Here is a 26,065-nt window from a genome sequence, read left to right as displayed (position 1 = left end):
GTGATACTCATGTAGGGAGTGTTGACTTCTAGCTTGAGATTATTTGTCAGTGAAAAAAAAAAAAAAAGTTAAATATTTTACAGGGTAATCCCATCTTCCTGAAGTTGCCACTGTTTTTGTTTCAACTTTTGTCCATAATGTCTTCCTTTTAACTCTTTAGCTTTATTATAATATATACCCTAGAGATCAAATTGTATATGGTGGCCAGATACGTATTTGGTTAGCTATAGGATTAGCTATATTCCACCTTATAATATTTTCTGATGCAGTTTGTTTGGTAAACCACTTTGAACTCCTCAGAGAAAAGAAAAGCATGATTGAAAGTCCTCAGTTGTCCAGGACTGGTTGCCTTTCAGAGAGAGGTCTTTTGGGATTAAAAAGAGGTGTACTGTTTTGTTTTGTTTTGGTATTCTGAATAATTTGTCTAACATATCTTTTCAAATGGCCTCTCTTTTTATGAAAAGTTGCTGGCTTGCAGCCCTGGATCAAGATCAGAATTTCAGTATAGAAAAGCCCATGTTGTGGTCATTTCTTTTGCCGGTAGCACTGATACTCCTGTTTAACATTATCATCTTCATCAAGATCATTGTCTCTGTGATATGGAAGGAGAACAAGGATTTGACAAGGTGAGATGGCACAGAACTCCTCAGATCTTTCAGATGTATTCCTTGATCTCTTGTTAAGAGCTCGGGTTTTCTTGTCACAAATTTGGATTTCTGAGAAAATCTTTTGTTTTAAAGAAATGTGCATTTAAAGCTGTCAGAGAATTAATTCCATAATGGGTCACAATATGTTCTTTTGCATAGCAGTGAACACATTACAGGCTTTCCCCCAGCCACCACCACTTTTTTTCTTTTTTTTTTTTTCCAGTGTTACTTGAGTTCAATGAAGGTTATGTGTGATTTAATCAGCGTTGAAACAGATTTCCCTGCCCGGTTTTAACTCAACACTCTGTGTATTGTCACAGGCTAGGCATCACAGACTTTGCAGTGTTCATTGTATTACTTAAAATTACTTAAAAGAGAATTGCTTTAATTTTCATTATCCCAAAGGACTGACCTGTTCAACAAAACTTTGCACTTTATTCCCTTTATGTAAAATTTTCATGGTTGGAGCAAACCAAAATGCCTTCTCTCTGATTCCTCTATGGCTTGAGAGAAACTGGATATCCAAACTTCAATGGCAGCTTATTCTTATACTGAAAATTGAGACTATTTGGATCAAAACTGTAAACATCCTAAAAGGTTTATAGTAACTAGCATATTAATTTTTAATGTATCCTGTTGCTTTGGTAAATCTCATATTTTTGTTAAAGAAAGATATATCCATACAGAGATTATTCAGATAAGCCTTTCTTTCTTTCTTTCTTTCTTTCTTTCTTTCTTTCTTTCTTTCTTTCTTTCTTTCTTTCTTTCTTTCTTTCTTTCTTTCTTTCTTTCTTTTTCTTTCTTTCTTTCTTTCTTTCTTTCTTTCTTTCTTTCTTTCTTTCTTTTTCTTTCTTTCCTTCTTTCTCTCTCTCTCTCTCTCTCTCCCTCCCTCTTTTTTTTTTTTTTTTTTCATTTCTAGGAATAAGAAGGATTCATTCATGGGAAAGATCACCAGCACTATCTCTGTAGTTGTAGTGCTTGGAATCACCTGGACAACAGGCTACTTCATGCTAATAAATCAAGAGGAAACTAGTCTTGTTTTCAGCTATGTGTTTTGCATTTTGAATGCTACACAGGTGAAGTATCTGACAATTCTGAAATTCCGAGACTAATAACTGAGATAATGGAAAAAAGATGTCTGATTCATTTGTCAAATGAATGGTGGTATAGTGGCTAAGTTTTTGGAAAGCAGTTGTGTAGGTTCAGAATTTTTGCTCAGAAAAGGGTGTTACCCTTCTGGTCTGTCACTCATAAAACATTTCCCATCAATGTTTCCCATAAAATATTTCCCATACAAATCAGTGCAGGACTTTATTTCAAGGTCACTACTGAAAAGACCACCCTGACTGGCTTCTCTTGCACCGAACTGTATATGATATTAAGAGTGAACATCAGGAAAACTTTCTTTATCTCCTGGGAGAGAATCCCTGGGAAGTAAGTAGAGCTTTATGGCTTGAGAACTTTCACAGTGATTCTGGATGGAAGCCTACAGGAAAGGACCTGCTTTGCTTTCCCCCATAAGTAACGTGGCCCTGGTGGATTCTTGGCTTTATATTCATATAAGGCATAGGACCTATGAAGTACATGGAGTAGCGAATACTTCCTTGTCGCATCACTGAATATTTTCTGTGAAATGGCTGATTCGACATATGTGACAATTCCCTCTTCCCCAAATCCTAAACTGTTTACTGTCAGCTTGATGTAATGAAAACTGCGGCCCTGTACTCCAGTGGGGATTAGATCTGCAAACTCTCCCTGCAAAAAGTTCTGAAGTGATTATCACTCTACTAATGGATTTAGTGATTTAAAACTGAAATCACGAAAAGAGCTAGACCATGGTTCTCTCTGTTTAAAAGCATCATCCTGTTTTCCTTCTCCCTCAGCATTCTCCTGAAATGCTTTAAGTGAGAATTTAGAACTGATATAGAAATTCTCAAGTCTGGTTTTCCCTCCGTATGTGTCTGCTGAAAGTGCTGATAGGGCACACCAGCCACGTTCATTGCATAAGGCATACCCAGGCAGGTCCTAGTTCATTCTGTCCAGCAGAAGGCAATAACACATTTCTGAGATAACCCATTACAATGTGCAAATGAGGCAACTATTGCTGCAATTTCATAGTTATATAGAATAATTTTCTCCAAGAAAGTAGTTCTTGTATTCCAAGGCATTAATGTCATTGTTAGTGGTTACAGAAAACTATTGTATAGTTACTTTTTCAGGTCAAATAATATTGACTAATCTCTTCTGGTTTTATCAGTAAAACATTAACACCATGCTTTTGTTTACTCTACAGGGAATTCAGATTTGTATTCTGTACACTTTCAGATCACCAATCTTCAGGAAAAAGGTTTCTAAAATGATTTCTGCTTGGAAGGTGCCAGAGATATCAGTCTACCTGCATTCACAAATTTACCGTGTTTCAAAATTACGGCCTGTAAAACATTTCCAGGAAACTTTCAGATCATTTGAGACAGAAAATATTTCCTTTTCCACCTTCTCTGATAGCTATTAGAAACCTGTAAATACATGAAATATAAACCCATATTTTTTATAGTTTGCTTTATGTATGTCTCACATGTATGTATGTATGTATGCTGAATGACGGACAGACTATTCCAACTGCAGTTGGCTTGGTATAGATCTTCAGACCAGAACAGCAGGAGTCAAAAGCAGGACCACATGCGTGTGATTGTTACGAGTCAATGCAGCATTAGATCCTCTTGATGCCACTTACACAGTACAGAAGTTGCTCTGTTTCACAGAATCACAGAATTTCTAGGTTGGAAGAGACCTCAAGATCATCGAGTCCAACCTCTGACCTAACGCTAACAGTCCCCACTAAACCATATCCCTAAGCTCTACGTCTAAATGTCTTTTAAAGACTTCCAGGGATGGTGACTCCACCACTTCCCTGGGCAGCCTGTTCCAATGCCTAACAACCCTTTCAGTGAAGAAGTTCTTCCTAACATCTAACCTAAACCTCCCCTGGCGCAACTTTATGCCCTTCTCATTTCTTAGGCCTGTTGAACAAGATTTCTTAGCTTATGCTATGTAGCTCTCCTATCCCTTTTGTAAGAACAATTTTATTTCAATTGGAAACCAAAAGGTAAATCAGCTGCACAGTTCGTACCGGTTCTGGGCACAAACTGTATGTACTACCTCCATAAAATGTTGGCTTTATGACTGTCTTCACTGAAGATAATGTGTCTTAGAGTTTTTTTATTTTTTTTCCCAAATAAAACTTCTTCAGATGAAATGACAGACAAAATATTCGGTTTTCATATGACAACATGAAGAAAGAGAAGTTAGATACTTGAAGAGCCAGGCTGGGAAAGAAATCCTTTATGACTATATAACATAGGTCCTATTCACATCACCCCCGGCTTTAGCCTGTCAGGATGACTGTTCCCTTTGGGAGGCCAAAGTGCTTCAGTTACCATCCTGCTCTGTGCTGGCTTTTGGCTGTGCCTGTCTCTCTGGCTCTCTGTCACTTGGCTTTATGGAGAGTTTGGGAGAGGAGCAAGCTCTTCTCACTTTGGGACTCCAGCAAAGCTCTATGGGCTCTTCTCTAACAAATGGGAATAACGGTACTGATTCACCTCATTCTCTCCTGTCTGAGAAGAAAGACCAAGAAATTTAGACAGGCAACTTTAAAAAACATTATTTCTTTATTCCATTCTATGAATAAATACACTCACGTGCTTTTCCATCAATGGTTTTAACAAAATAAGAACACCATGTTGAATTTTACATAGCCCATTTTTAAGGAGCATGCTGAAACCAGCCAGACACGCACTTTTTTTTTTTTTTTTTTTTTTTTTTTTTTTTTTTAAATAAATAAATGTGTGGTGGTTTTGGAAACTTCCAAGCTGCTCTAAATAAGACCTGTGGGCATGATCAAATGCGATGACTGAATGTTTAGGGACTGTGTCCCTGAGTATGCTGGACATGGTAAATAAGATTTTGTGAATGTCTTGATAGAAGTGTTTCAGATGTCCTGAAAAAACTTCTCCATATCTTAGAAATGTGTGCTCTCTCTATGAGGAAGAAAAGAAATATTTTCTGGCACTAATAAGCCTCCAAAGAGAGTGGTCCTATCAGATAAAAAGCTGAAGTTCGCCACCACTGCTTCAGGAAGGCAAAGGAGGTCAGTAAAATTTATCTAACAAAGGTAATTCATAATTTTTTTTTGGATAGGTTGCATATGTTCCTAAGCAGTATCCATCATTTATTTGTAAATCAAATGTACAACACCTGCCTTTGTCAATCCCTTTAGTTTTGTTGAAGAAAGAGTATTTTAGAAATTACAGTGTGGTTTAGGAAGGATGATATTTGATCACGTTTTAAAAAGCAGCTATACACTGAGAGGGTGGCTCCCTAAAAGAGTGATAGGATTTTCTAGTTCACAGTGTTTTTCTTCCCACAAACAAAAACCAAATTTTTAACACTGAATTGGCAAAGTCTTGACTTTTAACTAATCAAATTAAAGTATCCTGGATTTAACTTCAGATGTTCAGTGTTATAGCCAGCACTACGCATGTCTGACCTAAAAGCAAACATTTTCATCATCAAAGAATATGGAAAATTATATATATATTATTATTATTATTTTTTAATCCAGGGTTATATGCTTAACCGTTACGGGACCAACAGTTCAACTGTTATCTATACACGTGGAATATATTGATATTAATAACACAGTGAACTTTGGCATTCGCTGTGATACATGTGTTTTACATTCATGAGGTTTCTTATAAGGCATTGTAAAGGTTAATTTGATAAAGAAATGACTTGGAGAAGGACTGAATCATCTGTGCAAAGATGTAAAAAAGAACAGGCAGAATTCGTGTCTGTAAGGGATGGAATAATGCTGTTTTCCAGGTCTTCCCTATGTTTTTAAAAGCAAAGATATGGTATGTTGTTTTGGCTTTATTTTGTAACAGTTATCAAAAAACCCTCCCTCCAAAAATCTAGAATTCGCAATTAAAACCACGATCACATTCCGCTTTTTTTTTCCACCTCCCTTTGGATTTCAGTGCGGGCACAGAAATCCAACCAGACTTGTCCTACACTCCCCTAAACACCCAGAAAGACCACACAACCAAACCCCACAACCCTTTTCATATCCCCGAGAAACCCGAGACTCGTAACCCTTGCTTTTATAACCCCAACCCCCAAACTGAGCCTATTTTTCCACCGGGACCCCCCACAGGGCCCAGCACCCGGCCCCCCTCAGCCCTTCCCCTCAGCGGCCCTGCCCGCAGCGCGCATGCGGGCGCCATGCGCAGGCCCGGCACCGCTTCCCCCCCCCCCCCGGTCCCTCCCTGCCGCCGGCCCCGCCGCTCCCTCTGCCACGTACGGCGGCGGCGTGGCCCCGGCCGGGCCCTGGCAGCCTCGGGGGGCTCCTGCGGAGGGGTGAGAGAGCGGGGGGCGGCCGAGGGGACGGGGAGGCGGCTGTGGGAGCCCTGTGAGAGGTGGGGAGCGGGGGTGAGGGCTGGGAGCTGCGGTAGCCGGGGAGGGCAGGGGGGTGGCTGCTGGGGAGAGCGGGTTTCCTGAGGCAGGGCAGCGCCGAAGGCGTGGTTTGGGCTCTAATTTTCCTTTTTCTCCGTCTCTGAGACAGCAAATGCCGCGGTGGGATCCGTTAAAAGCCAAATTAGCGTGGTCTCGGGGTGTCGGCTGTGGAAAATGGCCTCGCGTGGGGGATCCGCCTGGCCGCCTCAGCCCGCTGGGGAAGGGGCAGGGCGCTGCGCTCACGCGGCCTGGAGCAAAAAAAAAAAAAAAAAAAGGGGGCTTTAAATGCATTCCCGGTGCCTTTTCTCGGCCTTTATTAGGCGTACAGTGGGTTTCTGGGTGTGAGGTTGGTGATTAGGACGGTATAATTCTGTAAAACTGGTAGAGGAGCCAGCTTCCCTGCACAAAGGAACAGACGGTGCTCTCTAAGGCCGGGGCAGCTCAAGGGTGTCCGCCAAAATGGGTGTCTGAAGGAGCAGGGAGGTCCTGCTCTTACCGCCGTCAGTTTCCACGTAAATTACGCTGTAATGCTATAACCAGTGCCCGTATAACCTGTTCAAACAAGGCGGGAGGCAAGCTGAGTGAGCTCCAAGTTCAGCCCCTTTTAGCTGGGTTTTCTCTATGTCTGATGTGGCCATTGATTTGCCCCTCGTTTGTAAGCTGTACCTGGAGCTGCGGCATGATCAGGTGAAGAGCAGCACCCTCTCTGTGGGTTACTCAATTCCTGAAGTGTGAGTCAGGAGACAGAAAGGTAGTCTCGTTCTTCTCCGTGTGTCACAGCGCCGTACCCTCTCCTCTTGGGAGCAAGTGAGACCTGGAGAGGCTTTGTCCCTTCTCTGGGGCTTGCTTGCATGATGCTTGGGTCCTGTGTTCCTCATGCTTGTCCATTCTGTTTTTTCATGTTGAGTTGAAAGAGGAGAGCTGGGAAGCCCAGAATGGCGTGTGTGAGAGGAACTTCCTTTTCCCTCCTATTTAGCAGCAAATTGTCTAAAAGTCAAATCACAAACGTTTGAGATTAACCATGTGTGTATGAGAGAGAAGGAGAGTAGAGTGCACTCACTATCTGGGAGGGAGTTGTGTTGTACATCGGGTTGTTTTATGTGATAAATCAGGGTCTTGTAGCTCTGGACAACAAGCACCTGTGTGATAAACACATGGCCCGCATAAATTTCAGGCAGCTTGTTGCAGGCTTTCCAGCAGAAAAACACAGACTCTGAAGCTAAATTGAGGGCAGATCATATTTTTAAGTGCTGTATTTTTCTGACTGCATTTCCTTCTTGCCCAGTTCGGTGGTTCTCGCTGTGGCAAAGAAGCATTCCTACTCATTACTGCTGGCAGTCAGTCCTAATGCTCTCTGGAAGACACACTACTTAATGTCCCAGAGGCATCAGCCTTAAACTAGGAGATGGAGTTGTAGGTTTTTATAGTGCTAAATTGATCCAAGTCTAGTTTCTTTAACCTAACCTGGGGTTTCAAGATGGAGGCTGTATGAATGAGTACTTTCAGACAGCTGGGGAAGGTCGCTGTCCTGGGAAGGAGCATGTTACTGTTAGGAACTCCTACATGAAATTGGAATGTTTGTTTAGTTCTGTTTTTTTTTTTTTTGTTTTGTTTTGTTTTTATATATATATATATACTATGAAATTAAAGATTTTGTTCAAGATCTATTTTAGCTGAACCTCAAACTCCACAATACTCAGAAGTGTCTGATTGTTACATTAGGGATAACAGAGTAACTTTTTTTAATTGGGTTTGTTTGTTAAAGTGTTCTATGGTGTAAAAGATTCATTTGAAGTGGATAGCTGTAAGGAAGTCTGACAGTAAATAAATGTATTTCTTTTTCTTTCTGATGCAGCTTCCTGTTTTCTGGCACTGATAGTGCATGGCGGCTTATCCTAACACTGTCCTGAAGTGAGGTGGGAAGTTTAACCAATAATCCAGCATCAGTAAGACAGACAAGGTAATGATAAATTTATGGTTTTGGGAAAGAGGTGAAAGAAGATCTGTATATGGATGCTATTTTTTTAAGTACTTAACATTTTTAAAACCTTCTGCAAAAAAAATGTTTTTACAACCAACTTCTACTGAAACAAAATAGAACTGAAACGACTAGACTGAGTTGATGCACCTGCAGCCTGCAGTCAGGGGACATGATTAGCAAATGTTAACAATATTATGAACTTCACCATTTCATCAGAGAGTTTCATCTGCTGCCTTTCTGTGTGGATTGCAGGTCTCTTTTCTCTGCAGTTAGACTGAATTTCTCTGTATCCACCTACCTCCTGTTATGTCCCTTTAGGAGAATGAGTTTTGTTTGGTAGTTGCTTGTTCCTACTTTAGGATGTCAGCTGGGCTAAATGAAGGGATTTGAATGAAGTGTTTGCTTTACATGAACTTAATTACCAAGGACTAGAAACTGAGCTGCAATCCAGAGATAGCATCATACTACATCTTTTTTAAAGCAGACCGTTGTCCTTGAAATAGTAGGCCTACATACATATATAGATACATGAGGGTATGGCTTTAGCTGTGTATCTTATATCTGGTAGGAGAGAAGTAATTTTCAATGTAGTACTTGAAAAATTGACTGACCAAAGCTAAGGGAGAAATATTTGCATATCACTATTGATACTTCTTTTTGCAGGGCTTTGTGCTCCTAACCTCTCCCATATTTGTACCCTAGATATAAAGATAACTGCTGCTTTAATTTCTCCTAATTCTAGAGCTATTGTTTTGATTTTGACCAAAACAGTGAAGAGAGGTGGGGATATCTGGCTAGCAATCTAGTTTATATTTCACTCCTCTGCTTGGTAACTTCTCTAGTTTCTATTTTTTCTTTAAATGTAAGCCCTTTGTTTTTTAACAAGAGAGGTCTCATTCAAGTGGTAATTTTTACACTGTCATATATGAAGAACGGAAGATGGGACTTTTCAGTGTATGCTATGTGCCTCTAGGACACAAGATGGCTTTGTTGCACTTCCTTTTAAGTTGAAGTAGTTGTCCACTTCACTTAAAGCATCAAAAAGTAGTTAGCTGTTCTGGCAATATATGCTGTGTAACGAATTTGTGGCTGTGAGCCTAATGAGTAGCTAATGTGTGGTTTAATGATCAGTTTTTTTAAAAAGAGCAATTCTTCATTAAAATATCTTGGATAAAATTTTAAAAATGGATAGGTTTTCTGCCTTGTTTTCTAGAGAGGAAACCTCAACATGTTCTGATCATGTGTATAATAAAACTGATGTGCAGATCTTCATTTTTTTCATTTGTATATGGAATGATGTACAGTTCGTACAATCATTAAGGTTGGAAAAGACCTCTGAGATCACCTGGTCCAACCACCCCCCTACCACCAATATTACCTACTAAACCACATCCCTGAAGACAAGGGACAGCCTCTCCTTGAACACCCCCGGGGATGGTGATGCCACCACCTCCCTGGCAACCCATCCCAGTGCCTGGCTGCTCTTTCTGAGAATAAATGTCTCGTTTCCAACCTGAACCTCCCCTGGCACAACTTGAGGCCGTTCCCTCTAGTCCTATCACTAGTTACCTGTGAAAGAAGCCGACCCTCAGCTCCTCACACCTTCCTTTCGGTAGTTGCAGAGAGCAATGAGGTCTCCCCTGAGCCTCCTCTTCTCCAAACTAAACACCCGCAGTTCCCTCAGCCGTTCCTCACAGGACTTGTGCTCCAGGCCCCTCACCAGCTTTGTTGTCCTTCTCTGGACATGGTCCAGGGCCTCGATGTCCTTCTGGTAGTGAGGGGCCCAGAACTGAACACAGCACTTGAGGTGTGGCCTCACCAGATCAGAATACAAGGGGACGATCACCTCCCTGGTCCTGCTGGCTACACCATTCCTGACACAAGCCAGGATGCTGTTGGCCTTCTTGGCCACCTGGGCACACTGCTGGCCCACATTCAGGCAAGCGTCAACCAGCACCCCCAGATCCTTTTCCTCTGCATAGCTTTCCAGCCACTCTGCCCCAGGCCTGTAGCATTGCATGGAGTTGTGGGCGAAGTGCAGTGCTTGGCACTCAGCCATGCTGAACCTCATCCTATTGGCCTCTGCCCATCGACCCATCCTATCCAGGTCCCTCTGCAGGGCCTTCCTGCCCTCTGGCAGTCTGATACTTCTCCCTAGCTTGGTGTCGTGCAAATGTACAGAGGGTGCACTCAATCCCCTCGTCCAAATCCTTAGTAAAGATATTAAAGAGGATGGGCCCCAACACCGCCCCCCGGGGAACACCACAGGTGACCGGTGGCCAGCTGTACATCACTCCGTTCACCACTGCTCTCTGGGTCTGGTCGTCCAGCCAGTTTTTAACCCAGCAAAGCGTGTACCTGTCCAAGCCGTGGGCTGCCAGCTTCTCCAGGAGGATACGGTGGGAAACTGTGTCAAAGGCCTTGCTGATCTCTAGGCAGACTATGTCAATGGCCTTTCCCTCATCTGCCAGGCGGGTCACCCTGTCATAGAAGATGAGGTTGGTCAGGCAGGACTTGCCCTTCATGAAGTCATGCTGGCTGGGCCTGATCCCCCAGTGGCCCCACATATGCTGTGTGACCGTGTTCAAGATGACCTGTTCCATCACATTTCCTGGCACCGAGGTCAGGCTGATAGGCCTGTAGTTCCCCAGGTCCTCCTTACCGCCCTTCTTACAGATGGGCATCACAACCTGATTCTCTTAAACTCAACTTTATTCTCTTAATAAAACCACCCTACCACCTATAGTCTTTGAAATATGATATTTTGTTCTAGCAGTCCTTTCTTAAAAAGCCCTTTGTGGGCTTTTTTTTAATGATTTTTTTTAAAGATTCCATCATTATGGAATGCAAAAATGTAGTAAAGCTATAATGTAACCAATATGATATTGTAAGGCTGAGAACTTTGGCTACAGCTCCACTTTCCTTGAGAGCAATGTATGCACATATCCTGAGGATTTGCTTTTGGGACAGTGGTTCCTTTTCAGCTTTTTTCCATTACAGCTAACAACTGATTATCTTACCAAACAAAACAAAACAAAACAAAAAAAAAACGAGGTTGGAATTCCTCTTTGTCACGCTTACAAGCTATCTGATTTATAAAAAGTCTTTAAAGAACAAGTGCTGGGAACTGTGGTAACTGTTAATGTGGAATCTGATCTTCCAGAGTTCTGCTTTGTGCATGAGCTCAGTTAAAGTACAGTTTACTTTATTGTTTGTGAAACAAGCATATTGTAGAACGTGTCTGAGAGGTGCTCCAGAGAGCTTCCTAACAGTGTTACTTTCAAAAGATTGAAAGCTCCAGAACTTTCGTTAGACACACAAAATAATTAACAATTTAGTTTTCTAAAACATGTTTTTAATGTTTTGTTGCTAATAGGTCTGTAGGTGATAAGGGAGCCACCATGAATGGGCAGCTGGACTTAAGCGGGAAGCTGATCATCAAAGCTCAGCTGGGCGAAGACATTAGGAGAATTCCTATCCACAATGAGGATATCACGTATGATGAGTTAGTGCTAATGATGCAAAGAGTTTTTAGAGGAAAACTTCTCAGCAATGATGAAGTCACAATAAAGTATAAAGATGAAGGTAAGGTTTAATTACTACTGTTGAGGTTTAATTACTACTTTTGCTCTGATATGATTTATCTAAGGACAGAAATTGCGAAACCTACCTCTTCAGAATTGTCCAAAATGCTGTTGGCAAATGCAGATGATTTCTTTCGAAATGATTTGATTCAATCAGTACAAGCTCTATCTTCTGTGATTATGCGTGCTGTCTTAGCGTATTATTTCCTCCAGAGCTTCTGAAATAGCAGCTATCTGAAAGTTCACTTTTTCCTGTTCCAGGAAGCTGATGGCATTGCAGATTGTTCTGCTGTCTACTCATTCACTCAATTTTTTTGTGTGCTATCAGTGGTAGAGTGGGCTGGAAGGCAAGAAGTGAATTAATATGTATGATTTAACAGAAACTCTTTTAAGACTTAAAATTATTTTATATGGTAGTAATTCTTGATTGTTCTGCTCTGTCAGTAAAGATGGGGAAAAAAAAATTAACCTTATCTGAAATATTTATTAAAAGTAATTTTTCCTCATTTCCACGGTATGAAAAATGCATTGTTTGAGATATCTGGAATGATTGTTGTGGTTCTCAGGGGTTTTTCTCTTCAAATGTCAGTGTGTAAGTTAATCAGTTTGGGAGAGAGGGATGGTATTCATTATATAACCATCAAACTCTGGATAGAATAATAGAATCCAAAGCCTCTTAATCAGATCAAAGACTGCAATAATTATGCTGGTGTACAGTACAAATGCTACATTACTGAAGCATTCAGCTTCATTTTTCTCAGTGGCACTAGCAGCACTGTCTGTGGTACCTCAAATGTCAAGTAACCTTTGCTCATATGTCTAGGCAAGAAGATTTCACTTTGAATGACTCTGAGGTAGTTTTTTAGGTTTATAGAGATTTGAGAGAGACTGCTTCTCATCAAAATTGATATGCAATGAAGAGCTATTTTTTTGAGATCTTGACCTCCAGTAGGGGAGAGCTCAGTGGATTTGCAGTGGTTTTGTTTTTCCTCTTATCAGATGAAAGATTTATTTTCCTTTCTGGAAGAGGTGAAACCGATGAATACTTTTTCATTAGGTTAAAGCTTCCAGTCCCTTTTTTTTACATCCTTATCTGTTCTTTAAGTATAAGTTTCCGTTTTTGTGTTTGCTTGTTGTTTTTTTTTTTAAGATAAATGTGTATGATGAAGACTGTAATTGAAGTTTCATTCTTTGGTTGTCTTCCACAGCCTACAGGGTTCATGCTTTTAATTTTAGTTTTCTCTGTCTCAGAATGTACTAATTCTCTGCTGTGACGTGGAATTTATTATCCTAGATGATGATCACTATTAAGAACGTATAAACAATATTAATATCAGAGGAAGTTGCAATGATTAGGGAAAATGTTAACAGAACTGGGGATTGACTTTGATTGTCATATGAGGATCATGGTATTCTTGACTTGACTTTGTTTCACCTAGGTTAAGATTCTTCTTTAAATATGCTTCAGTCATTAGAAGGATTGGAATATAGACTGTATAGCTATTACAGTTTTATTTATTCCTCCAAAACTGGAGGAAGTCTTCATCTTTTTTGAGCAGATTTTTTAAAGTGGCTATAATGATTTCCTACTTTTATGTCCTTGATCTGAGTACTCTCAGAATACATGTGCACATTCTTTAAGTATTTGTAAGAATGCTTCATCTACCCCCTCCTGTCTTTGTTTCTTGTTTCTGTAACGTGAAGCTGGTGGCCTAACTCGGGCCTGGATATGGGATTTTCCACTTAACAACTCTGTAAAAATTGTGGCTTTGTCATATCTTCATCAAACTTCCATAATCCTTAAATCTAATAGGTTATGTTTTTTCAAACTTGCATACTTGATTGGAGAGGCCAGGAAACTTTAAATCCCACTCCTTCAGTCTCTGGCTTTTTTTAGGAAGCATATTCTTAAATTATCTTAGGCAATGTGATGCTTTTATTAATGACCAGGGCAAAGAACTGACAATGTGGTTACTGCCTTACAAAGCTGTGTTTTATTTTCAAATTGGGCATCTTTCAAGCTTCTGAACTAAGGGGATTGTTCTACTATGCGTTGTTTGTCCTGCTGAAGATTCTTGAATATGTAGTAAAACTCAGTGCCTGAGGAAAAAAACGAGTGCCAGAAGCAAATTCATATAAACCAGAGTAAACGCTCTTGTTATTTTTTAGGAACTGTTCATGAACTGTGGAGTTCTGGAGCCACTTGAAACAAGTGTGTAATTTTAACTGGCAGCATCATTCTTTCTCATGCTGGCCTTTGTGAATTCTTAGCTATCGTGTTTCATCCTGTATGCAGATACCAAAGAATGATGAGCTGTATGGAACTTCCCTTTCAGAGGGTTAATGTCAGAAGGCTATCTTTTGAAGCCAGTCATAATTCTGTCTTATCTTCTGTGCATAATTTCCCTGTGTGCTCATCCTTGCATTAAAATAATAAATATTTTTGTGTTGTGTTATGCACAAGTCTGATTTGTTGCAATAGTATTTTACAGAAATGTTTTTTGTGGTCTTCATTTTTCTCGAGAAGTGTTCTGTATTCTGTAAATAATTCTACCCAAGTTACTGCAGATGCTTTTTAATCAACAGTGACTGATTCTAATTGATTGTAGTACAGGGAAACAGAGAGCTAAGCCTCACTAATGAGAGAGCAAAACCTCCGTTTTCTACTGCTGTGCCTTCAGTTTTCTCCTCATACATATAATGAGTGCCATTTTGGTGCCATTTTTGTGATAGTGTTAATTGGTGACTTTTTTTTAGTAGCTTCAGATTCAAGTACAGAGTGTTATGCTTTAGTGATGAAATAACGCTTTCTGCCCTAGTGTGAAGACTGGTAGTTAATGGGTTTGCTTTAATGGAACTTTTTTGTGTTCTTTTCAGATGGAGATCTTATAACAATTTTTGATAGCTCAGACCTTTCCTTTGCAATTCAGTGCAGTAGGATACTTAAGCTGACCTTGTTTGGTAAGTATAGAAGATTTTTCATTTTATTTTATTTTTTAAATAACCTTACAATTCAGGTGGTGAGGTTGGCTGGAAGGTACTAATAACTGTCACCTTAGAAGAATGAAATCAGTAAGTTAAAAATCAATAAGTTAAAAATACTACATTAATATGAAGTCTGTTTTCTCTCCTGCTGTTTCATTTGGTATCTGAACTTAGAGGAAATGGAAACTGTCTTTCTTTTTATAAGATTGCTTACATTATTTGGCATACAAGAATATATGGTCAATTGCTCTTCTGTAGAGTTATCTTCCACTCTAGCATTTGTGGGGTTTTCTTCACAGGTGTGTGAGAAATTTTAAATGGTGATAAACTTGCAGTGTTGCTAGTACGCTATTAAGAAGTAATATTAATTGCTTCTAGCTTAATAGATTTTAACATTTATCCTTTTCCCTTTGAGTAAAATTGTTCTTCATTTTCAAGCTGTTATTGGCAATTTAGTACGTAGTTGCAAGGACCAGCAAGCAGCTTTTAACCCAGAGACTGAACCTATTGATGAATCGTGGGAGCGGTGTGTGTGCTGCCTTAGTTGTACAGGCACTGTCTAATGGAACAGATTTCCACAGCCAAATGTTCCACAATACAAATACAAATCTGTATTGTTCAGGGTATATTCATGGAAATTGAGCAAACAAAAATTGAGAAACTTTCTGCAAAAATTACTTTGCAGTTCTGGTACTCAGTAATGTTAGTTATGCTGAAATGAGATATTAAAGTAACAGTAAGCCCCAGAATGAATTTGGTCTCTCTTGACTCACTGTGTGTCACTCCAGACTTCACAAAGGACGGTGATATTACAAGCAAATAAAAGTTGGGAATAAAACTAAAAGCATTAAACTAGATAGCAAAATGTTACTACAGCCTTAAATGTATGTAATTGTTGTTTTGCAGTTAATGGACAACCAAGACCCCTAGAATCTAATCAGGTGAAATACCTGCGTCGAGAGCTGATAGAACTTCGCAATAAAGTCAATCGCTTGCTGGACTGTCTAGAACCACCAGCTGAACCTGGGGTTTCCACTAATCTGCCTGAAAGTGGTAGGCAGCCTGGCAAAGAACTGTCTGGCTTGATTTGCAAAGTCGTGTGCTGTCTAACCAAGTGAAAGATGGAGTCTTGAGTATTAGTTGTGCTTATTTCTTGATTGTTGCTCAGTTTTTAATGCTTCAGTTATTTCAGAGGCAGAACCCATGTTCAGATTATTTGGAGTAAAGCAGGAAGTTAAGTTAGAAATAACAGAAGTATGATTTTTGTCGCAATATATGAAAACCCTGTAACTAATGCTTGTGAGCCTGGACAATGTTTTGGTCAGGCTTTGAGCTGAATTAATAGTCTGTTGCTGGTGAGGGAAGATCTTGCTCCCAGCTGAGCGCTCCCACTGCTTACTTTGGGCTAGCTCTGGTGCTTATCTTGTCATGTTGCTAAGCAAGTTTGATTCACTAGAACAGTAAAAAGCTAATTCAGCGAAAATTATATTTACTTCTTTTGCCAGGTTAGGAAATTGAATCCACACATTTTGAGCTCAGACCAGCATCAGAGCTGTCTCAGGGTAAGCAGCACAAGGGTGCAGAATAGGGGTGGGAAAGGAGTATAGGGGAGGGCGAAATGGGGAAGGAACTCATTTTTTCCCAATTTTAAGACATTGGTCTCCTAACTTAGGGCCGTTGTACTGTAAAAAGTATAACTCTGTGCTTAACTACAGATTTTTGGGTAAGATTGGACACAGAAAATAATGACAGAAGGTCATGAAGTGCAGTGTTTTGAGTGAAGAGGAAAGAAAGCAGCTCCAGCCTTTTCCTTTTTTTTTTCTTTCTTTTTTTTTTTAACAAACAGTGCTTGCGTTATTATTACAACAAAACCAAAAAATCCAACCCCTGGTCCTACAATACAAGCAGTTACTAATTGCAGTGGAATACTGAGGATTTGGGCTATAAATCATTTGTAAGGCGGCTAGAGTGATGATCATAGAGTGCAACACAAGCATTTCAACAATTAAAACAGTTTTTTTTTTAAACTATGCATTTTCAAAGTTGATGTAGTACAATATGTATGTATGATTTTTTTTTTCTTTTTTGAATTCTCAAGAATTAATAACGGGGCATTTTGCTTTGTAGATGCTGTAGATGGGAGGGAAGAAAAACCTGCTGCTGCTGATGCTAATGTTAAGCCATCTACTCAAGTTATAGCAGCAAGCATGTCTGCGTTTGATCCGCTAAAAAACCAGGATGAAATCAGCAAGAATGTCATGTCAGCATTTGGCTTGACAGATGATCAGGTGTCAGGTAAGAACACATCTCACAAAAATGAAAGCAAAACCTGTTGACAAATCAAGATTTGAGTAATCAGTGGCAATAAATCACTTGTATTTTAGGAGTATTAAGCTGTGTTCTGTGTCGGCTATTTTCAGAACTCTAAAATGGGATATATTAAGGGGTTGTAACTGTGTTTGCTAAGTTTTGTATACAAAATCTTTAAATGTTGCTGTTGGTTGTAGCTTGGTGTTCTAGCTTGGAGTAGAAAATAGCTTAATATATTTTTTTTATTTGAACTACTTAGAGCTACTACTAAAATAACTCTTGTAGAGTAACTTAAATGGTATCTACCAGTGATGAAAAACAGGACCCATTCCTCTACCTTAAGGTTTGATCTTGCAGTTCAGCTTAGGTTCTTGGCTTGTGTTTCTGCTCTTTGGGTCAGTCATAATGTTTTTTGTAACCCTGCCTTTTCTCTTGTGCATTTCAAAAGTAAATAGTGTCAACTTTTTTTTTTTTTTTTTTACTCTTAATAGAAAGGAATAACCTACTTGTCAGAATTATGTTTATCCTGAAGGACTAACTGCATGACTGTTAGTACTAGTATGACTCGTAGCAGAATGCTAAGCATTTTAGTATGAACTGTGTTTAAATGAATACAGTCAATTTAGGATGACTGAAATTACAAAAGAAATATAGGATGTAATGGGGAGTGTGATGAAGAATATAGAGAATGTATTTTTTCACGAAATCTGCTTGATTCTGGCAAATTTTAATAGAGCCTTGTTACCTAAAACGAAACTGCTGTTAACAGGGTTTGCTGAGTACGCTTGATTGTAGATCAAGTTTTATGTGGTGTTTATATGATTTGATATGGTTTTCAGTCATCTTGTCCTGCATGGAATGTTTTGGGTATGTCACAGCATGGTTATTTCACAAGCTAGGTAAAGGTTTGATGGTATGTGGAAACTTAAAACGAACTGTTTATGAACAATTAAGTGTTAGAGTAGGCTGTGAAGTACAACTAGCTGGAAATTGGAGTTAATTTTTGAAGGAGCGTTTTTGTCTTTTACTACAAAGCTTCACTGTCAGTTACTGCTTTCATCATATTCATCATAGCATCAGTGATATTGTAAGGTCTCCATGTCTCTGTAATTCTTTTGATAGACTGAACTGACTTGCACATGCTTTGAATGCACAATGAACGTCACAAAAGACCATTTTAAGCAAGATAGAAGAAATCACATTTCTATGTGCATAACTGAAAGGTTGTAGCTTTAAAGCCAAAACCAGAAGTGGGCAGCTTTCATTCATTTTTCCCTAGTAAGGGTAACGTGAAAATGCAATTAAGTGTTTGGTGGATGCATGTTTATATTGCATAAATAATAATAATTAAAACAATCAATCAATCAAAAAAAAAAAAACAAAAAAAAAGCAAACAAACAACAAATGGAAAGTGAATTTGCAGAAATTCTAATACTTTTCCTTAACTTTGAAAGTAGTGTCTCATGCATTGTACTGATAAAGCTAAGAGCTGGAAAGATAGAGGTTTAAGCTCCTTGTTTCTAGAAAAATATTTTGTATTTAATTATAGTATACCTGTTCACGTGCCTATCTTAGAGCTACTCATTAACTTAAAATAAAAGCTGAAATCTCTGTCTCCATGCTTTCTTTGGGTGCTACTCAGTATCTGGAATAGTTACAGAATTATCAAGGGAAGGCTATTGCTATCAGGCTGAAAGCTGCCATACCCTGTCTGGGTGTGCAAATTTAAGCCATTCCTTAGAGGTTTTCTGTTCACATGCTGGGCGACTGTTGGTAAAGCCCTTCATTGCCCCGGCCCATATGAGCTATAGTAAAACACTGTTGCATTTGAATAATTTCCTGAATCTTTGCATCTTTGTTCCAGGTGAAGAATAGGTACATTAGGTGTGTATTTTATCCAAATGTAGCAAGTCTTCAGTGCATGTGTGCAAGGTTAGGCTTGCAGCTGCAGAAAAACATCGTTATGGAGGGCTTTATCCCCAAAATGGGTCACCTTCCTCTGAAGTGTGAAATTTGAGTGATTGACCTAGACAGGTGGGAACCCCCCCAAAAAAAAATATTTTAAAGGGAGATATGACATGTGCAAATATATTAGTTTTAGGCAAGGCCTGACACTCTCAGATGTAAATCTATGGAAAACTGGAAAAAATATTGAACACTTTGCAAGTGAAGGGACTTGTATAGACTTCTTATTTCAAACTCCCTGTTCATTTAATTTAATGTGTTTTGCCCTTGCTCCTCTAGGACCACCCAGTGCCCCTGCAGAAGAGCGATCGGGAACACCAGACAGCATCGCTTCCTCCTCTTCTGCTGCCCACCCCCCTGGTGTTCAGCCACAGCAGCCAGCGTACCCCGGAACACAGCCACAGACGGGTCAGGTGGAAGGTGAGCAGCAACTTTTTCTGCTATTTTAGACATGGATCATGATGTATGAATCTACATAGTTATTAGCTACCACTTCGAATTAGCAGACCCAAAATCGATACCAAAGTACGCGTTGATCTGTCCCACCAGGCAGAAATTCTTTTCTCCCAGATGCCATTCAATATATAAACAGCAGGTGGAGCAGTACCTTTATTTAAAAGGGTAGGTGATGTAAATGAATAGGAGTTTCATGGCGCTATTTTCTACTTGCATCCATGCTCATTTTCCTGGAAAGCAAACTTATAATATGCTGCACTATAAAGCTATCAGAAGATCTTAGATCATATTCCATGTGTTGTGTCAAGGAATGATTGTAGTTGCTTTCACTTAACCAACAGTTTTCTGGCTTGTTTTGTATGAGTTCAAGGTGTTGTTTACTGATCATTTCTATCTAACAAAACAGAGCCATTATGGTATTATTATTGTACGTATGGCTCTGTTAGCCAGGTGAAATCTTAAATACTCATGTATGCATTGCAGTTTTCCTGCAGAACTTCTGAGTGTGAATTGGCTCTCCTGTGAAGCTTAGGGGCTTGATTTACAGTCTTTGGACTATGCCCTCTTACATGTTGTTTGACTTCTAAAAATAAACCTAAGTTTTCTAAGAGCACAGACCTGCATAGATCAGGACAAAACTGTATGTAGTCTGACTTGCTTTGGTACCTGTACATCCGTACGAGGTACATTATACAGTTGTTCCCCTTTGCTACTTTCTTTACAAATATAACGCAAAGGCAAATATAAGAGACATTGGTGATGGTGATCAGAGTCACAGTCACTTGAAATACCTTGGCTGAATGTTATTGAGTAGAGGATTTGAGCAACGTGTAGTTAGGTCTGTTTTTAAGCAAACATGAAAGCTGTTGGTTGAAGTGGAGTGTATAAAAACACTTGGTTTGCTGCTTGCAGCTTTTAATGCTTAGTTCCCTTAGAATTTCAGAGTGATACAAATGAGACAAGGAGAGTCAACATCACAGCTTAAAGCTGCAATAACTGTTTGGTGTCTGATATGCCTAAAAGTTGTTTTGGAAAACGATTCTTCAGGTTCTTCTGTCAGCAGCCAGAAAACTTAATATTCAAAATATTTTTTTCTCAGTTACTGAACTTCTGTTTTTATGAGTTTCACCTTCTGATCTTTAATGAAATAAGTTAGGAGATTTTTTTAAGTGTTGATGTTAAACTAGAACTGAAACAATGAAGAGAAACTCGTAAAGGCACTAGCAGCAGTAGGTTGGAATCCTGAATCGCTGTTAACACAAAGGAAGGAAAAACTACTTCCTAGTGAAGAAAGAAGCAGTGAAACTGCGCCATAGTGGCTGAGTCACATTAAAAAAAAGTACTTATTTCAGCAAAATTCATCTTAGGAAATAAATTGTCAAAGTTCATGTATCGGAGTGGGTTTAATAATGTTTCTAATTTGTGTCAAAGTAAGTATAATAATTCTAAAAACAACAAAAATCACAAAACTGCGCTATACCTTTGCCCAAGGCCTTTTTTTCTGCATGTAAAAATATAACTGTGCAAATAATGAAGGTTTTTAGTCTGTAGTTTATGCAATTTTTTATTATTGTACTGTAATAAAGGGTAGTTAGGCATTGGAATGGGCTGCCCGGAGAAGTGGTTGAGTCACCATCCCTGGAGGTCTTTAAAAGACGTTTAGATGTTGAACTTCTTAGTGATGTGGTTTAGTGGAGGACTTGCTAGTGTTGGGTCAGAGGTTGGACTCGATGATCTTGGAGGTCTCTTCCAACCTAGGTGATTCTGTGAGAGAAAATTCTGTGAGAGAAATACTTTATTACTAAATTTGCTTTACTCTGGATAACATTAGGTTGGTTCAGTTCTCGGGAAGAGATTGGAGGTCAGTATTACACTTTGATCATAGAGATAGTACTGGGGAGCAGTTAACACCATCCATTGTATACATATGGCAAATAGCAGTCACGCACCAAAATTTGGTAATGTAGCAAATTATCAGCTTCCAAATTTTTTCATAAGCTATGTTGTATAAAGTGCTCAAGGACTTTCCTTTGAAACACAGTGTTACCTGGTGTCTCCACCAGGTGCCAGTGTGGTCTCTGTGTTAGCCTATAGGCAATTACCTGAGACAGGCAGCCTCCTGCTGGGCCTCCCAGAGCTTCTAACATCTGGCTTTAAAAATTGGAAGCTGTTTTTTTATTGTTATTGTTTTTGTGGATTTTTTTTTGTTTAGCTATCAAGGCAACAGGCTTAAATTCTCTCCAGCCCTTGTGCTCAGTACTCTTTTCATCTCATGATAATTGTGTACCAAATACAAATGTGAATGGTTAGTGGGAATATAAAATGTCATTGCTTCAGCTGCAAATAAGGCAGAATTAAAAGGAAATACGGAGTTCTGCTAAAGCAGCACTCCCAGGGATGTGGGAGGACTTGGAGCAGAGCTGTTGTTAAATGTGTTGGTGCAATTCAGAAGATACAGTTTACAGTTATACAGTCTGTTGGTCTTTACAGGATGAATAATGGTACAGTAACACATCATAGTAGTAAAGTTTCCAAGTTTGCTTCAGTTTAGCTAAGCTTTAGCTTGACAGATAATTAGTTTTGTTCTTTGACTGTGAATGTTATTAAAATGAAAAACAGCAGAAGCATAAAGCCTAACCAGGGCCCATAGGTTGTCTAAACAAATATTCTGCCTCTACTTGCCAAGAAAATGGAAAAAGTAAACTTAGGGAAAATTAGCATTGAATTGGAATATCCGATCTTAAGAATGTATGGTTTTATTTTTGTTTTAGGGAGTATACCCCCGGGTCTCTTAAGAAAATGTGGCTTGCAGCAAGTCAGATATTAAGAGATGGATGACCTGTCTAGAAAATGTGGTCAGAATAATGTATCGCTCTGCTTATACTACTTTGGTACAGAAATAGTCTTAATAACCTAATATAAACAGACGATCTGAGGACATGTTTAACTTTTGAAGTACTTTAGTTTACACAGTAAGTTCTGGAGCAGTTATCAAGCCATATAAAGATTCCTGCTCTGTTACACACCAGTGTAGTGCTAATGACGGTGTATGGCTGCTGATATCCCTTGAAGATGTGAAATAGTAAGCCTCACATCAAACTAGAAGTATTAATTTTGTCTTCAGAATGGTGTGAGACTAAAATCTGTAATTTAGTTTCAGTTGGTAATTAGGTGACACACATGCTCAAACTTCACTGCCTTCAGATTTTAAGAAAAATTTTCACATGCTGTGAGTTTATTTCTGCACTTCGAACCATTGGGATGTTTTCCATCTTGTGTTTGTAATACAGCTCGGGTGCTAGGCCTCAACTAAACAAGTTCTCACCCCACAGGCCAGATGTACCAACAGTACCAACAGCCCGGTTATCCTGCCCAGCAGCCGCAGGCTCAGCCTCAGCAGCAGTACGGTATGCAGTACCCAGGTAAGCAGCGCCCCCAAACAGTGCCATGGCTGTATGAGCTCTCCTTCGGCACCTGACCCTGTGAGCTTTGGTTCCTAAATACGTGGGGCAGCTCAGGGTGCCGAGTGGCTGTGGTTCTGGTAAGGACTGGCATGAATCAAAACTCACTAGTTAGAGAGCACTGTGGCTATGTGTATTTTTATTAGAGTAGGAGCTTGGGTGTCTCAATCCTACTTGACTGTGACCCAACAGACTTATTTATTTATTAGCAGAATGCATTGGTTGAAAAAAGTAGTGAAATAAATCACCTGAAGCGTAAGCAGTCTTCAGGATTAATTAATGGCTGCAATCCTGGGATTCTAGTAAATAACTAAAACAGTCCAATGTAGCTTACTTAAATATTGGAGGTATATGAAGATGGATCCTATTTCTTGCATTTAGGACAATCTTGATGTATACAATTTAATGGTGTGATCACTAATTATAGCTGTTGTTATGGTGTTTATAAGAGCTAAGGGTTTACTAAATTTTGGAGGAACTTCAAGTGATAGGCTTTTTTGGTTTTAAGTTGTAGATGTTACTGATACTTCAACTAGAAGTGCTGCTGCTTTTGACAGGAGACCATTTTATTGCATTAGCAGTTTAGCTGCAAATAAGAAAAGCTAGGTTTTGCATATATCCAAAATATACTCAACTGCAGCATTTCCAATTATTTACTTTAGCAGAAGGAGACATCTAATAATGGATAGTATATTCATGGAAACATAATCCAGCTAAAGTAGAGGGATGAATATATAATAGCAGGATTCCTTAACAAATCTCCAATTTAATACTTCTAGAAAATGGTAACAAGCACTTCTCATTCCTTATTTTAATGTAGATTGTTTAAAACAAACGAAAGACTCCCATACTGTTGAGTGACTCAGAACACAGCCTGTAAGGCTTTTTTTTGCACAATGTATACAGTGGAAGCGCATCAGTTTTGATGTAGATGAGAACATTTGCAGAGCTTATGAAAAAACTCCTATGTTTATCTTGGATGAGAACCCTAGAAAACTTGGAACTGAAGGTTTGTGCCTCATCCCTTGTTCCTGGGCTCTGTGCAAGAGCTGACTGATTTGAGTCTCTAAGTGGTACTTTGTTCCCTGCAGACACCTCACTTTTGTAATTAGAAGACCGTGACAGACTTCCAACAGTTTTGTTACTTATGCTGAAATTAGACTTGAGAAAGTGAAAGGGTCTATCTTTGTTTAGACTTAAAAACTTGAGTAGAGAAAAAAAAAATTACTTACCAGTAATATCTTACCGTGATCTAATCCCCAGTTGTACTGGAGAAGTTCCTGTGGAATTTGTAGTGTGATGTGAGTTCAGCATTCCTAGTTCTTCACAACATGCTCCAGTATGTTTCCCCTGACTTATTCCATGATTAGCCAAATCAGAAACAGGTTTTGTTTGTTGATGTTGTACCTGTGAGTATTATCTCCTTTCAAACCCATGTCCCCCAAGAGCAGGATCCATTCCCACTCTGTCCAGTAGATCCACTAGGCAACAATGTGCTTATTTACTCACAGTAGTGAAAACGGACCCTTCCAAGGTTCGTCTCATGAGTAAATTTTGACCCCAAGTTTCAAGGTGAGTTCAAAATTTACTCCAATGCATTCTTCAATCCTTGCTCTTTCTGTTTAGGGCTGTGCACTTTTAATAATTTGTGTATCTGGTGTTTAATGCTGACAGGATTCCAGTCAAAGGAGAGTTTTCATTGCAAGTAGCTGCAGGTGTGTTTCATGATGGATAAAAGTAGCTATTTCTTCCTTAAAGGACTTTTTGTTATTTTAAAGTCTTCAAAAAGAAAAAAAATCCTTTTGGAAGCTGGTTTTGTACAGAGAAATCAAGTTTGGTACATGTTTAAATGGAAGTTTTCTACTGAAGTGTTTTTTTCTGCACAACTACTTTCATATTTAACTCTACGTTTAAAGATCTGAGTACATCTATGATTTAACCAAAGATATGATTTAAGAGTACGAAGCCTTAACAATGTTTCCTTAAGAGTTTGGTTTTAGTTTTTTGGTTGGGAAAAAAGGGTAAATTTTGGCCTTACCTGCCAAGGAAGACTTTTTATTTTTAATGTGACGCGATGATACAATCCTGTTCGTCCTTTTGTTAAGTTCTTGTCAGCTGTGGGAGAACTACTTTATACTGCTCCTTCTGCTGTTGCTGTTCTGCTGTTTGTAGTGCACCCAACCCAGGCCGTGTGCTTTCATGCGAAAGGCAGGAACCCTCGGGGTTCATTATTGTTTGCCTTTTCTGTGCTTACTGCGTGATTTTGTGCCGTCACCGTGGTCATTTAAAGATGTACGTATGGCTATACGCGCCCGCGGTTCCTTGCTGTGCCTCACCACCGTGCTCCTTACCTTTCCAGCCGGCTACAGTCAGCAGCAAACCCCTTCGCAGCCAGCGCAGCAGTTCCCGGGGGCCTACAGCCAGCAGGCGACCCCGGCCCCAGCCGCCACCTTTGCCGGGCAGCCGCAGCAGCTGCCGGGGCAGCAGCCGCAGCAGTACCCGGGGGGCAGCTTCCCCCCGCAGCCCTACACCACGCAGGCCTCCCAGCCGGCCCCATACAGCGGCCCCCCGGGCTCCCAGGCGGCGCCCGGCACCTACCAGCGCCCCGGCTTCACCCCGCCGCCCGGCAGCACCATGACCCCGCCGCCCAGCGGGCCCACCAACCCCTACGCCCGCACCCGGCCCCCCTTCGGCCCCCAGGGCTATGCCCAGCCCGGGCCCGGCTACCGGTAAGGAGCTGCCGTGGGGCGCGGGCGACTCGCACCCACACCTGCCATCCCCACAGACTCCGGTGGTCTCAGCAGAGGTTCCCAAACTGTAACGGGGCGAAACGCTCTTCCTAAGTGTCGGTTATAGAGGCTGCTGGGGTGGGGGAATGACCACACGAATCGTTCCTGCTTTAAATTGTATCTGCTTCCTAGTTTAAGTTGGGGCCGGGTTGGTTTTGGGAAACAATGCCTAACTGTCTGTAAAGTGATTGACATCCTAGCTTGCCTTGTTTGAAGGATATTAAATTGCTAGTTGGAAGTTTAGCCCACTTATCAGGCTTGTTCTTACTAATGACATGATGTACTAAATTAGATTCATTCCAGAGGTAAAACTAGATATGATGTATTATAAATTGTAATGCTCACATGGAAAGCTAATAAAACCCCCCTGAATCTA

The 26,065-nt window shown here is 40.0% G+C and overlaps 2 protein-coding genes across 3 annotated transcripts in view; both read left to right on the top strand.

Annotated features, from left to right (window-relative positions):
- ADGRG7 (adhesion G protein-coupled receptor G7) overlaps window positions 1–7,506 on the top strand; it is a gene marked incomplete at both ends in the record, with an annotated part of 27,507 nt that extends 20,001 nt beyond the window's left edge. The window contains 4 exons of the mRNA XM_082751394.1: window positions 465–626; window positions 1,567–1,723; window positions 2,941–3,081; window positions 7,444–7,506. Of these exons, the coding sequence (XP_082607520.1) occupies window positions 465–626; window positions 1,567–1,723; window positions 2,941–3,081; window positions 7,444–7,506 (523 nt within the window). The remainder of the gene's footprint in view (window positions 1–464; window positions 627–1,566; window positions 1,724–2,940; window positions 3,082–7,443) is intronic.
- On the top strand, window positions 5,952–26,065 carry TFG (trafficking from ER to golgi regulator). Of its 2 annotated transcripts, XM_082781426.1 has the most exons (9): window positions 5,952–6,062; window positions 8,014–8,118; window positions 11,516–11,724; window positions 14,601–14,684; window positions 15,615–15,761; window positions 16,836–17,003; window positions 19,263–19,403; window positions 22,772–22,861; window positions 25,260–26,065. In XM_082781426.1, the coding sequence occupies exons 3-9, from the start codon at window positions 11,541–11,543 to the stop codon at window positions 25,631–25,633; spliced, it is 1,188 nt and encodes a 395-aa protein (XP_082637552.1). In that variant the 5' UTR covers window positions 5,952–6,062; window positions 8,014–8,118; window positions 11,516–11,540; the 3' UTR covers window positions 25,634–26,065. The 2 variants fall into 2 exon arrangements, with proteins under 2 accessions (XP_082637552.1, XP_082637553.1); XM_082781427.1 differs by lacking the exon at window positions 8,014–8,118 and having other exon boundaries at window positions 5,963–6,062.

Source organism: Aythya marila (genome assembly GCF_965140915.1).
Source record: "Aythya marila genome assembly, chromosome: 1".
Taxonomy (NCBI): domain Eukaryota; kingdom Metazoa; phylum Chordata; class Aves; order Anseriformes; family Anatidae; genus Aythya; species Aythya marila.
Note: the sequence above shows the minus strand (reverse complement) of the source record. Positions and strands in the feature narration are given on the sequence as shown.